Source organism: Pyricularia oryzae, chromosome 6 (assembly GCF_000002495.2).
Source record: "Pyricularia oryzae 70-15 chromosome 6, whole genome shotgun sequence".
In the NCBI taxonomy this organism is placed as follows: Eukaryota; Fungi; Ascomycota; class Sordariomycetes; order Magnaporthales; family Pyriculariaceae; genus Pyricularia; species Pyricularia oryzae.
In genome coordinates, this window is record NC_017853.1 from 3347206 (window position 1) to 3360518 (window position 13313).

A 13313-nucleotide genomic window follows, 5' to 3' on the forward strand; every position below is an offset into this window, starting at 1 on the left:
CTCGATGAACAGATGTGAGAAACGTGCGTCAAGGCGTGTAGCCCAGTTTTCGGATGCTGCTGCATCATTCACCTGGCTTGGCATTCCAGGGTCCCCTCCCACACTTAAGCTTCCTTGCCATGGTGACGTTGAGCCGAAACCCCCATTTCAAGACCCGAAAACAACCTGTACTGACATAGCCTTATGACGAGATGTCTTGGTGGGAACCCCCCTTGCCCCCCAAGGAAAGGAAAAAAAAAAGCCCCCAAGTCTAGAACGTGAGCGCACGGGCAAGTGGCAGGTTGCGTCTTTCTTCAGCCCTGTCAGCCAATCGGCAAGTTCATAGGGGCTGGTCCCGTCTCCAGTGATCGGCGGCCGGGGACATCAGCAGCGAAAAGTGGTTGCTGATTGTCCAAACGGCCAGGGTTGACGTCAGTGGGGCAAGCTCCCTGGAAAACAGCTGGTGGGAGATTCCTGTTTTCGAGCTCCGAGTGACGAAATACAGGCGACATGACGGGATGCAATGCGATGGGAGCAAGATGGAATAAATGCGATTGTACCTGCAGGTTTTCTACCGACCGTAGAGGGGTCTGCCATTGTCAACTTTTTAAATATTTCCAGTGTCCCCCACGATTTTGTCCGAGCGATTTTGGTCAAATTTTAGCCTACCATTCCAAACTAACCCAAATCTTGGTACTCAATCTCCAACTTGGTCGCAATTATTCGACCTGAACCTGGTTAATATACAATAACGAACAAGGCATCGACACGAAAATAAAAAATATCCACTTCACCAAAACCCAAAATGCCCACCATGCTAGGCCTCACCAACGGCGGCGGACGCTCGGCGTCGCAGTCTTCGTCTGACGGGGACGACGAGCCCAAGAAGAAGCCCCTCAACACCATCAGCCGGCGCAACCACGCCGACGCCCTCAACATGGAGACGCTGCTGTGGCGGGCCATCTGCGACGAGCCGCGGTCGGCGGGCGAGTACATCGCCGACGACTGCGTCATGCTCAACCCCGTCAGCTTCGGCACCGACGACATGATGGAGAGCAAGGAGGACATCATGAAGCAGCTCAAGCGCAGCGAGAGGTGGGCCGGCTTCAAGATTGGCGACGACAAGCAGGTCGTCGAGGCCGGGCTCATGGCCGTCACCAACCTCTACCGCATCGCCCTCTTCCGCCAGACCAAGAAGGGGCCCGAGCAGGTCGACGCCCTGGTCCACTCGTGCTGGAGGCAGAACGCCGGTGCCGATTGGCACCTGGTCAGCCACCTCGTTTCGTACGCCGACTGATTCTCTCGTGTGGGGGGAAAAGACAAAAAGTCGGGGGGCTTTTGGGATGAGGATGGGATGAGACGCACCGATGGCATCATGAAATGGCGGAGGAGTTGGGTGGATGTTTTTGTCTTTTTTTTTTTTTGTACTATTTGTTCTTAATCGCATGTAATCCTTGGGGAGTTTGCCATGTTTTCTTGGCTTTTTCTTTGTATTTTCTTTTCAGCTCTCAGCTATAATTGCACATCCCATCCTTTGTTCCAACTTCCAACTCATCTTCATCGTCAAATGTCTCACAGCTTCATCGGGTCGTCATACCCATCGAAAAGAAGCTGTCTCATCGATCTTGGCAGTCATCCTCGGGGAAAACAAGAAGAAAAAAAAAAGGAAAAAGAAGGTTCAAGGCTGATAGTGAAGCTATTCCCAGCGTCCTAAATCCCATCGCATAGCTTGGCATTACTCGCCCACCCAGGTTTGGCCCACAAGGCATCCCGGATGGCATTTAACCTGACAAGGGAGCATAAAGACAATTTAGCATTTCCACCCCAAATTTAGATACACACAAGCAATTTAGGCATTGCAACATACCAACGCATTGGGACTGACAGCTTCACAGCCCCATTGCTGGCATTGCCGAAGGCCAAGGGCGGGTCTCCAATTGGAACATCTGCGTAGTAAACCGCAAACTATTTCATTTTTGCCCATAAACACAATTGTTTCTATAACGATTTGCAAAGATCTTTTTGCAGCCACCACCCCGGAGGTCAAGAGCTTACTCGCCCATCCTACCAATGTAATTTAGGAAATCCCCCAAAAGCGCTGGATTGACTCGACTTGGTAGCGATATTAGAATCAGCGCAAACCTTCTAGTAAGGAATGTAAAGCGGCGGGGCAGAGAAATAATTTAATTTTATCTCCCTTCCATTCCCACCTTTGTGTTACCTCCCTATTGATACCCCAATGCAGTTCACATTGACAATCTGTTGGCCTGCATTCGGAGATCGTCTTTTGGTAGACAAAGCAAGAGCGTCTCGACTTGTCAATCACCCCGGATGATCGCTTTTTCCCTTCCTGTCTCGTTATCCGTGATTCGCACAAAGAAATCTTGAGCCGTTCGAAGAGTCACGCTGCCACACAACTCATAGAACAAAGATCTGACTTTTTTCCATGCGAGGCATTTGACTCGGCATCGCAAGAGGCAAATCGGTAGTGAACAGCTAGCCTTTTTTTCTTTTTTTTTTTCTTTTCCCGCGACCAGCGCTTGTTCTGTTCAAGCAGGGCCCGAAAACCTTGTGCTCGTCTTTCTTTTCCACCGCGACATCGCGCAACGACAGGCAAGACCGCAAACACAATTTACCACGACAGGATCCCAATTATACTCTCCAGAGATGATGGTCTTCCACGCATCAACCACAACCCCTCTCTACCTGTCGGGGTGGCAGCCGATTAGCGCGGGCCAGTACGCGGGGACATGCATCTTCCTCATCGTCCTCGGCACCTTCACCCGCATCACGCTGGCCCTCAAGCCAGTCCTCGAGGCCAGGCGATGGCGGCCCGCCTCGCACGCCAAGTCGGCGTCGACGGAGCACCACGAGGTCCGGAGGGGAGGCATCTCGTGGCTGGCGACGGTTGAGAGGGCGCTCTACGACGTCTTGGTCGCTGCTCTGGGTTACCTGCTGTACGTTTTTCCTTTCCCGTCTAGTTTCCATCGCTGGTGTACGGTCTACGAGCGGTGCGCTGACTTGAACCCTTCCTTTCATCTCTAGCATGCTCGCGGTCATGACGATGAACATTGGCTACTGCATATCAGTCCTCGGTGGCGTCTTTTTTGGTTCTTTGGTTGCCGTTGTATGGACCAGTGAGCACGATGGTGACTGGCTTCCATGCTGAGTGTAGCATAAACAGCAGGAGTGACGAAAGTGGCGAGCGGAAGTGATGTCTTTTACGAAAAAACAAGCGAAAGCATGGTTGGGTTGGGTTGGGGTTGCATTTTCTTTGGGAGACTAACGGTCGGAATCTTGGCACATTATATTCTTGTACATATTTTCTTTTTCTTTTCTTTCTGCCCCTATAATACTAAGCAGCCGAAAGAGGTTTGCTGAACATTCTTACTCATCTTTTGGGTAAAATCCGCACTGGAACTAAACAGGAACTTTTTCAACTTTTGTTACAAGATCCGAAGCCTTCCCCTCGCCCACCAAGCCACAAACGTCAAACTCATACAGAACACAAGCCGTCGACCCTCAGAACCCACCCCTGTGGTCGTTCTCAACCTCGACGCCAAACTTGGTCTGGACGCGAATCGCCCCGGAGCTGTCCTTGGCCACGATGCGTCTCATGCTCTCCTGGTCCGCCGCCCAGCTGTCGACGCTCTCGCCGCCGAGGTCATCCCTGCCGTAGATGCGCGTCTCGACGCCATAGTTTGAGGTGCCCGTCTCGGTGCCGACCGTCCGGCTGTTTCCCCTCCTGCCGCCGTGCGCACCCGACTGCTCCCCGAGCTCGAGGTAGCTGGCCTTGTTGGCGGTCTCGGGGTCGCCGCCCGTGTGGCCCAGCGTCTTGCCCTTGGAGCCGGTGAAGGAGGTGAGGCGGGACAGGGCGCGCTCCAGCAGCGGTCGGCAGGCCGGCAGGTTGGCCACCAGCAGCCCGATGCCCACCTCGGCGATGGCCCAGGCGAGGATTATTCCCAGGTTCTGGATGAGGCGCGTCGCGTCGTTCATGAGGAGGAGGTATCGTAGCCGCACGATGGGGGCGATGGACGCACTACAAGTTTTGAAAAGGACGGAGGCAAAAAGTCAGTAGTTGCCTCGTCTTGCTTTTTCGGTGCTGCCTCTGATTCATGTTCTGCACAAGGGCATACAACACGTCATCTTTTAGGGGTGAAAATGGGTATACTAACAAGAAACCAAGCCCGAGAAGGCCAATAACAGACATCTTGACGCGGCTCGGCATCTGGAGCTTCCAGATCAACACGGCCGGCAAGATGGCAAAGACCCAGTCGGTCAAGATGGAAACAGCCGCGACGAGGAAGGAGAGCGCCGTCTGGATCTCCCGGGGATGGCATGTTCCTGGAAGGTCCGTGTGCCAGTTTTTTCTGGCGGACGGAAAAAAAGGGTCTTTTTTTAGCAACGGGATGACAGATTCGAGCTAGACAGCGAGGGGAATAAGCTTACTCGACAGGGTAACATCCGAAAAAGAGAAACATGCCAGTGCCGCCGGTGCAGATGGTGACCAGCACCAGGCATGAGTAGATGAGCCACGTCACCCAACGCTTACCGCCGGCGATTCTGAGAAGAGTAAAGCCGATGGACCATTTCAAAGTGACTAGCACAAAACACCAGCATTCCTGGAAGATGTAGAACCACTGTGGAGATCGTCAGTATCAATAAGTAATGCTTACTTACTTAGTAGAAAAACCAATAAAATTGCAAGTGCAAGCAAGCCAAAAGAGTGCAAATACTCACCCGAAGAGAATTCACCATCTGCTCCGGCGTCAGGGTGTCGTCTTGCTGTCCGATTCCGCTCCAGGCCATGGCTATCGTCGAAATTGTGGTAACCAGCCACACAGGCTATTTTGCTGGTCAGCCAAAACACTCTCCTGTTTAGAACAGCATTTCCAAACCACTTACCACAGTAGCGACCATTGCCCAGTCATCTGGTCCCCAGGTGTTCTTGCGTGCTCTGATCCAGAAACGGAGGAGCATGCTGATGACGGCAAACGGCAACGGTATCAGCACCGCCGCCGCCATCTCCTTTGAGGTTGCCGAACCCATCTTTGCCTGAATTCCAGTTCAAGCGCGTTCAATGGTCCAGATTTGTCGTGTAAACTCGCTTCCTAGAGGGGAAAAGCAGACAAGTCGGGTAGAAAATGGGGTTTGATCGCTGGAATATATGCAGCCACCGGTGAGAAAAGAAGTGGGAAAAAAAATCAAAAACACTCCAAAAAAGGAGTCCACACCCAGTCTTAAAAATGGGGATACAGACCCAGACATAGTACAGTCAGTATAGACTTGTACTTACAGTAAACAGGGCCCCATCAAAACAAAGTCATAATCTGGAGTGAATATGAAAAGCAGTTCGCTACTCCTGATTGCCATACTGAACATGAAACGATCGTCATCCTGCATTTCTTTACTCATCTTATTGGTTCAGTAGGTAAATGAATACATCCCACAACTGGCCTAGACCGTCTTTTCCATTCGACAACCTTTGTCTGGCGAAATTGCAACCCGTTCGCTGCAGCTGCAACACTGCAAAACACCATGTCCCGGCGCTTGCCCGCTTCCCGTTACTACGGGTATTAGAGTTTATGGCCTCCCGTCGGGAACGGGACCGGACCCGTCGTGGATCCATAGCGAGGTGACGATCGGTTCCTTGTTGAGCTTGTTGCTACCGCCCTAGTATCCACACAGTCGGCGACCTTTGCTGGGTTCTATAACCTCCCCAACTGTGCATACTCAATCTCGAGGCGGCAGGGGACATGCTAGATAGGATGATATTACTATCAAGTAACGATATTTGTTAAATATGGGGGGACAAGAAATCGATGCGGCTGCTTAAGCCGAATAAACTATTGGGAGAGTTTTATGATGGTCATCCACATCATATTCTTATCTACGCATACTATCAGTAGTATAGCTAATCCACATCTTACAACTATCTAGCGAGGAGAGACGAGTCAAAGGCTAATTAGCCTCGACGCTTCCCGTTAGATTTATACTATCAAGACTATGTTCGCTTCGCATACTCCTTTCACCCACGAGTCATTCAGGCGAACCCATGCAAGCTGCCAGGTTCCACAATTGGGCCACAGAGAATTTTTCTGATGGACGCTAAAAGTATTGAAACCGCATTGTGGAAATACTGTCGGCGGAATAAAATCAAAAATTTGGCAGCTTGTGGACTTGTGCTCAAGGGTTCCCGCCCCGGTATCGCTATCCGGCCATTGGATCCCTGGGATTGGGATCTGCGAACAGACGACGGGAGTCGTCGGGAACACCCTCCAAAAAAAAAAAAAAAATGTTCGAGGGCTCCTCCGCAGGTCCCTCCGAAGTCTCTGCCAGTGCCGTGGTCCACTTCAGTAGTGCCGTGATGCATGAGTAGTACCGACGGTTCCCCCCGCGCAGGGGGACCAGCGAGGATCCGCCAGCTGCCGACGTCGTTTGAAAGGGGGGCCGCAGCTCGGAAGAGAGAACACCCCCCCTTGTGGAAAAACATAGAAAAAGGGGTCTTTGCCTTTTGGGTGGAGGGGGAGGTCGTGATCCATCTCGTTTATTCTCAATATCGCATGCGCATCTCAAGGCACTGATTGTGCAAGTGCTCCTCTCATCATACTCCCCTGTCACTATAGCCTGAATTAACCCCTCATCAACAATGGCACCTTTCAAAGTCTTTGAAGGCAAGCTTGCCATCGTCACCGGCGCCTCACGCAGTACGTCACCTGAGTTTTTTTTCTTCTTTTTTTCTTTTATCTAGATCCATCTCGTCCCCTCAAAAGCACCGACACTAACCCTCAACCCCAGGCTTCGGTGCCGTAGTGGCCGAGCACTTTGCCAGCCGGGGCGCCAACGTGGTCATCAACTACGCCACCGAAGGCTCGACCCCCAAGGCCGAGGCCCTGGCCAAGCGCTTCGAGGCCGAGTACGGCGTCAAGGCGCTCCCCGTGCTCGCGGACCTGAGCCAGGTCGAGTCGGCACAAAAGATCGTCGACGCCACGAGGGCGCACTTTACCGACGCCGCAACGGGCCGCTTCCAGATCGACATCATCGTCAACAACGCCGCCGTGGTCAACGCGCAGGGGCTGGAGCAGCTGGACCTGGACCTGTTCCAAACGACGTTTGACGTCAACTGCCGGGCGCCGGCGCTGCTCATCAAGGCCGCCATCCCGCACCTGCCCACCGACCGCTCCGGCCGCATCGTCAACATCTCGAGCGCCACCACCACCTGGGGCGTGTGGTGGCAGACGGCCTACGCCGGCACAAAGGGCGCCCTCGAGGCCATGACGCGCGTCTGGGCCCGCGAGCTGGCCGAGAGGGCCACCGTCAACACCGTCTCGCCCGGCCCCATGGACACGGGGCTCTACTCCAGCCTGCCCGACGAGCCGCGCGAGGCCCTTCGTCCCTTCAACACCCTGACGCCGCTGGCCAAGGCTCGCCCCGGCGTCGACAGCCCAGAGGTGCTGGACCTGGCCCAGAGCATAGGAGGGCGCCCCGGTTACCTGGAGGAGGTTGCGGGTATTGTGGGGGTTGTCTGCCTGCCCGAGAGTGGGTGGATGACAGGTAACCAGGTTGGTGCAAGTGGCGGTGGTGCTTTTGTCAGGTAAACTTTTTAAAAAACCAGTGAACAAAATAACACCAAAAAAAAGAAAAAAAAAGAAAAAGACCAATGAAATGCAAGCCAAAGTTTGAAATTATCTATTTGACATGATCGTTGCATCCTGCTGCGATTCAGAAAAAACATGGGCATAAGCATTGGTACAAAGTACGTAACGGCTCCGCTACCTAATCTCGGAGTAAGTGGTCGGCAGCCCCACGGTGATCGGCAGAGCAGTCGCAACAGATGCCTCATCCGGCCGGGTCCCCGAAAGTCTCGTCATGGTAGAGTTTCCCTTCCCGTTCGCACCACAAGCCTCTTTGGTCATCAGGCTCACCCCCTGGCACTTGATACCCTCAAAATCCCCGCCGTCGCCGGTAGAAAGACCCAGCTGCAGGCCGCAGCCAAGCCAGTTGCTCATGTCGTTGTAGGCACACGACAGCGTGCCCTCACCGCTGGTGCAGTTCAGCTCTGCGTATCCCCGGGCGGTGAGGTTGGCCACCAGACCTCCGTCCACGAACCAGAGCGGGCTCGTCGCCATGTCGGTCTTGTTCTCCACCACTGCCACTACAGCGTTGTCCAGAGGCCCTTTGGCCCCGACGGCACATAGCCTGCCCGAGCCCCCAACTGCAAACCTAGAAGATCGAGAGGACTGACTCGTGAATAGGACCGAGTTGCCAGAGAGTCGTAGGAACCAATCGTTGATGGTTCCCCCATCCTGTGCCACCTTGATCGCAAAAGGCGTCGAGGTTTCGCCGCAGGTCTTGTCAATGGTGGCTGTGGTTGACGTTGAAGTGTTGGTGAAGCGCGGCATGGTGTTGTTCCGCCAGCGTGCCGGGTCGGTCGTGTTTGAGAAGCGCGCGCTTGATGTTCCCGTGGCGTTGAGAAAGACAAAAGGGGCTCTGACAGACGTTGCGTTGGTGTTGGCTCTAGTGGCGTTGACGTCAAAATGCGTCACGTTCAATATGGTGCTGTTGGAGCCGAACCTGACGCTAGTTGGCAGCGATCCAAATGGTAACCTTGCTGGCGATGTGCCATTGCTGGGGATGGTATTATTGCGAACATTGTTCACTGTCGAGTTCAAAGCCGAGACCCCCAATGATGAGTTTGACGCGCTCGATTCTGTGCTGTTATAAAATGGGAAAGGTGCAAGGGCAGGTTTGGCCGTGGAAACGGCATCTTCTACCACGTGGGGGGCCTTGGAACTCGTGAGTTTTGGCAGGGCGGCGCTGGTTGTTTTGCTGCTGGCGTTTACAGCAGTGGCGCCTTCTGTTTGGCTCGATCCCACCATGGTTCCATTCCTACTGGCAGCCGTAGTACCATTTGCTTGGCCCAGTCCAGTTGCGACCGCGACAACATTGCGCCCAAGTGTCGGCCCGACACTAGCCCGCGAACTGAACTTTGAAGTCGAGCCGGAAAGTTTCGAACTGCCATCTGCGGTTGCATTACTCGAGACAGCCGTCGCGGTCGAGTTGGCAAACCTCGTCGCGTTGACAAAATGACTGAGCACTCTTGTCTGCGTCCTAAACGCCGTGACGACCACAGTCGACGTCGCCGTCGGCGTGCTGGCCGTCACGACGGTCGAGTTCACGCCAAGGCACGAGCAGGCCGACCTGTATGCGTCCGAGGATGAGCATTGCGATGCGTACGCGGGAGTCTCTGTCGGAAATTCAGCCGTCCGCGACGTCGACTGGCGCCTTCGCAGCCTGTCCACCGCCTCATGCTCCGACGCCCAAACCTTCCACGGCTCGTCTCCAGATGCACGTTTCAGCAACGACGCGTCGGTGGTGACTGTTTGAGTTGCAACGGTTGATGTCGTGTTGCTCGTCACTGTCGAGGTGATGCTGACGGTGACAGTGTGGAACTCGGTCCTGCGTGTCCCCAGTGTCAGATGGCTTCTGGAACCCCATCTACCAGTAGTATACAGATCTGCACAGACGCTGCCAGAGTTCACTGACTCGTTGCGCCTACCGGCCTGGCGGAAATAGGGCTGATGCTGGACAAAACGAACCTCGTCGTTGGGGTTATAGTCCCTCGAAAGAAAGAAGCGCAATCCGCCGTCCCATTGCGTCTCGTCGAAGCTGTCGCCTCAACTTTTGCGACAGCTGCGGTCGTACCGTAGCACGTTTGTGTGTCAGCAATTGGCAGTGGCACAAAGATCGACAGAAAGGGTGCACAAAGGGAGCTAGCTCACCACCAAGGCAATTGTCAGTGGTGCAACTCAGCGCCTCAGCAGCTGCCGTCGCAGCTGGCGCCAGTATACCCAGAAGAAATCGACGCATCACTCCTTCACATCACCATTTCACAGTGTATTTTCTATTGAATCTGGAAGGAAGAGAAAAGTCAAAACAGGGCCAAGAAGACAGCAAACAACCCAGTCTTCCCATCCCCTGATTTCTCCCACCCCAAAACATCGCAAATCTCGATCACTTCTCTACATCGCAGCAAAACCCCAGACTAGCACCAATACGGAGTGGAAAACCCGATGCCAAAACGACCCGCCCCAGGTACCGTTTCATCGCTGGCTCTGGTTGTGCAATAAGAAAAAAAAAACTTGGATTTGATGATTCCAGGCCTCGTAGGGCCTTAGCAGGGGGGTATAACTGGGACATTTGCCGGCCAATCAAGTCGGGGCTTATGGGACTTGGAATCAAGGCAGTGGTGCATGCAAAATTGCAAATGCCGGCACCGTTGCATCGCGTCACATCTATACGCTGGGGATGTTCGATAACACAATACCGCTCTATCGGGGGTGATAGCAAGAATTCATTTAGACTGCGCAACAGGAATACGGAGCGTGGCTTGTGTGCCTTGGCCTGTTGGCCTGGACGTTTCTATCTAGAGCGCTCAATAGCAAGAGACCTTTCCCAAGATACCATCGAGGCAAATATCTATCTATTCATATCTAGAGCAGAGAGCCGTATTATCGTCGTAATAAAACGCATTCAGCGATACCTCCGTCGGTGTCATTAGTACTATCATTCATCTAGGTATGCAAAGCAAAGTTGAGTGTATCCTCGAAAACGCTCTCAGGAAGGGCGTGATTTCCCCATAAGAAAGGAACAATGAGCGTCAGAAGGCTCACTTGGCTAAAAAAAAAAAAAGCACAAAGCACGTAAATCCATCGAACAAACTATTCGTTTGAACTACATCCAAGAAGCAGAAACATCATGGTGTCAATTCATGGAGTTGAATCACAGTTGGCCACTTGACAGCTGCGGATACTTGGAGGATAAGGGTAAAAACCAGCCGACTTGGACTACCAAGCGATGCAATGAAAAAAACAATGGGTGTAATGGCCTGCACACAATCGTCCCGAGTGATTGTAAAAGTCAACTTCTGAAAGATAAAAAATGCCAAACGACGACAGTGGGTTTAGTTTTTATGAGCCTAAGTTTAGTCCTGTTGTCTCAAAAACGCGCGATCCGTACGCGAACAGGAATGGCGGATAAGTGGAAGAACACACATGCTTCGCAGGGGCCACCGAGGGGCTACTTGCCGTAGATCCGCTATTGCGTGAGACCGTCTGAAATCTCAAGTCGACGTTGCCTATGGACGCAAGAGCATTGGGGCCCATTCAAGTTGTTAGTTTATCGATCACAGGTCAACGCATATACTGACCTGCCCAAGATGAATGCAAAGCGACATAGCTGAGCAAAAAAAAATACACACCACAGTCCTGATCGCACTTACGACCCGGCAAGTCATGGCATATGAAATGAAAGTTGAAAAAGCATATTGCAGGGGGTATATGTGACTTATGTACAGTGGGCAGCTTTTTGAATGCCGCCCAGTAGTAGGTACGGATGCCAAGCATCGCGAGAATCTCCACACCCAAACCAGACTACAACCCTCATCATTCAAAATCTCCAACAGTTATAAAAGTTCACTCCTCCTGCCCCTGTTTCGTGAGCGTGTGGAATCAGAGAGCTTCTGCACTCTGCCACTAGTGACTGCAGCACTGTGGCTCCTGCCCTTACCAACCGGGCTGTGATCACGACGGCGCGACCGAGCCGGTGATGGCGATTGTGTCTGGCTGTGCTGTTGTTCCATTTGCCGACGACTTACGATGGTGACTGTTGTTGTTGTTGTTGTTGGTGTTGTTGCGGCATGAGATGATAGGTGATTTCGGAAGGGAGAGGTGTCGCTTCGGCCTGGGATTCGTGCCGACGCTGACAATGGTGATGGTGATGGCTTCGGTTTCAAGAAAAAGCATTCACCGGCATCAGCCCTGGGCTTTGGGGTTGGTGTCTCAGATTCTTCCAAACCATCATCGTTTGAGAGGCTTTGAGGTTCTGAAAAGTATTCTGCGTGATGCTTTACGATCTCAATGTCCTGCTCAGCGAGAAGCTCTTTCTGGTGCTGAGTCTCCGAAATGTCAGACACGCTCGAGGCAGACGTCTGCGAGGCATCGTCGTCATGCAATGATGGGCACGAGTCCTTGAGGTGAAACAGATCAGGTTCGGAGTCAGAGAATGAGAGATTGCGAGAGGGTGTAAGGACGAATTCGAAGGGGTATTCATCGGTTCTTGTAGCGTCGCTTGACTTTATAGACATGTCGGTCGGTTCAGAAACAGATATCATGTGTTTTTGTTCATCGGCTTCAAAAGGGTCCTCGTAGGATTCGAACTTCGAGTCAAGCTCCTCATCAAAGAACATCGTGTGTTCTGAGTGAGATGTTGATTCGTCGTCCACGCTCTCAGAGTCCCCCGAAAGCGAAGATGCAGAAGAGGTGTCTGAGTGGTGCCATGGGTGATCTTCAGGTAGATAGGATGCAAAGTAGCGAACAAGTGAATCGAGACTCCTTGTGCGGAAGAGCTGAACAGCGTGCTGCCACTGATCGGTTCCAATGAGAGTTGGGTTGGCGATGATCTCAAAAGATGCTGACTCTAGCGACCGATTGAGCTCGTTGAGACGGTGTTCCTTGCGTGCGGCCATGAGGTTGTGGAATTCATCGGCGGTGGATGCCTCGTGAGAGAGTTCAAAGACATCGTGCTGGAAGGCGACCGGGTCGGATATATATTGCACTGTGGTGTTGTACTGGTCGTGCAGCTTGGTGAAGAGATCATCTCTCTTGTAACCAAACTTCCAATAGGGCCATCTTAGACCTGGATCGTCCATGCTATTACAAGGGATTGAGTGCTGTGTGTTTATGGGCGTCGGGCCTTTGTTGACACGGCGAAGCCCAGCGTAAACGGAGAGAGAGAGTGAGTGGGAGAGCGGATTGGGTGTCTTTCGAGGGGAGGTGGAGGTTGCAGAGGGCGTTGGCGGTCGTTAATCGTAACGGTCTAGGTCTCGAGAGGGCCTGGCAGTCCATCTAGGTGAAGCGAGTTACAGACTCCATGTTTTCGATTGTAAAGTAAAATGTTGTATAGTTTTTCTTCACCAGGAACTTTTGGGAGAGGGCGTTCGATGGTGGATGACGATGCTGAAGCTGCGGAGTGTATGAAAGATGATGGGAAGTGACGGTGGAATGAAAACTCGCCCAGGGTGCGTGATGTCTAAAGGTGGGCGGCGGTCGAGATACCCAATTTTGCCCCCAGCCCAGCCAAGAATCTGGAAGCAGGGATAAGCTGACGGTTTCATTGTCGTGCAGCAATAGACTAGGCCTAACACAGCTTAGCGCCAAGCAACTTGATTGGCCCCTTTTAGGCAGACCCAGCCTGAATACCCTTTTGGGCCACCCATCCCGGAAAGCACAGCCAATCACTAATCGCTGCACTCATCACACGAGGAATGCTAGGGC

At 52.8% G+C, this 13313-nt stretch overlaps 7 protein-coding genes across 7 annotated transcripts; 5 read left to right on the forward strand and 2 right to left on the reverse strand.

Annotated features, from left to right (window-relative positions):
- Positions 1-492: 492 nt before the first annotated feature.
- On the forward strand, positions 493-2210 carry MGG_09418 (uncharacterized protein). The gene has a single exon (XM_003720138.1). It carries the CDS (start codon positions 785-787, stop codon positions 1274-1276), a length of 492 nt encoding a protein of 163 aa, XP_003720186.1. The 5' UTR covers positions 493-784; the 3' UTR covers positions 1277-2210.
- Positions 2211-2646: 436 nt separating this feature from the next.
- On the forward strand, positions 2647-3148 carry MGG_09417 (uncharacterized protein; the record flags this gene model as incomplete). Its single annotated transcript, XM_003720139.1, has 2 exons — positions 2647-2936; positions 3025-3148. The coding sequence occupies 2 exons, from the start codon at positions 2647-2649 to the stop codon at positions 3146-3148; spliced, it is 414 nt and encodes a 137-aa protein (XP_003720187.1).
- Positions 3149-3501: 353 nt separating this feature from the next.
- Positions 3502-5028, reverse strand: MGG_09416 (uncharacterized protein; the record flags this gene model as incomplete). The annotated part of the gene is made up of 5 exons (XM_003720140.1): positions 3502-4018; positions 4155-4349; positions 4429-4619; positions 4720-4824; positions 4885-5028. The coding sequence occupies 5 exons, from the start codon at positions 5026-5028 to the stop codon at positions 3502-3504; spliced, it is 1152 nt and encodes a 383-aa protein (XP_003720188.1).
- A 1600-nt stretch (positions 5029-6628) lies between these two features.
- MGG_14948 (3-oxoacyl-[acyl-carrier-protein] reductase) lies at positions 6629-7577 on the forward strand (the record flags this gene model as incomplete). Its single annotated transcript, XM_003720141.1, has 2 exons — positions 6629-6686; positions 6778-7577. The coding sequence occupies 2 exons, from the start codon at positions 6629-6631 to the stop codon at positions 7575-7577; spliced, it is 858 nt and encodes a 285-aa protein (XP_003720189.1).
- A 135-nt stretch (positions 7578-7712) lies between these two features.
- MGG_17784 (uncharacterized protein) lies at positions 7713-8177 on the forward strand (the record flags this gene model as incomplete). Its single annotated transcript, XM_003720142.1, has 2 exons — positions 7713-7766; positions 7899-8177. The coding sequence occupies 2 exons, from the start codon at positions 7713-7715 to the stop codon at positions 8175-8177; spliced, it is 333 nt and encodes a 110-aa protein (XP_003720190.1).
- A 94-nt stretch (positions 8178-8271) lies between these two features.
- On the forward strand, positions 8272-9524 carry MGG_14949 (uncharacterized protein; the record flags this gene model as incomplete). The annotated part of the gene is made up of 3 exons (XM_003720143.1): positions 8272-8581; positions 9113-9347; positions 9425-9524. The coding sequence occupies 3 exons, from the start codon at positions 8272-8274 to the stop codon at positions 9522-9524; spliced, it is 645 nt and encodes a 214-aa protein (XP_003720191.1).
- Positions 9525-11561: 2037 nt separating this feature from the next.
- MGG_09414 (uncharacterized protein) lies at positions 11562-12688 on the reverse strand (the record flags this gene model as incomplete). The annotated part of the gene is made up of 2 exons (XM_003720144.1): positions 11562-11761; positions 11836-12688. 2 exons carry the CDS (start codon positions 12686-12688, stop codon positions 11562-11564), a joined length of 1053 nt encoding a protein of 350 aa, XP_003720192.1.
- Between the last annotated feature and the right edge of the window lie 625 nt (positions 12689-13313).

Excerpts from the sequence above, each read along its gene's own strand:
- MGG_09418 (XM_003720138.1), top strand. The coding sequence starts at position 785 with ATGCCCACCATGCTAGGCCTCACCAACGGCGGCGGACGCTCGGCGTCG.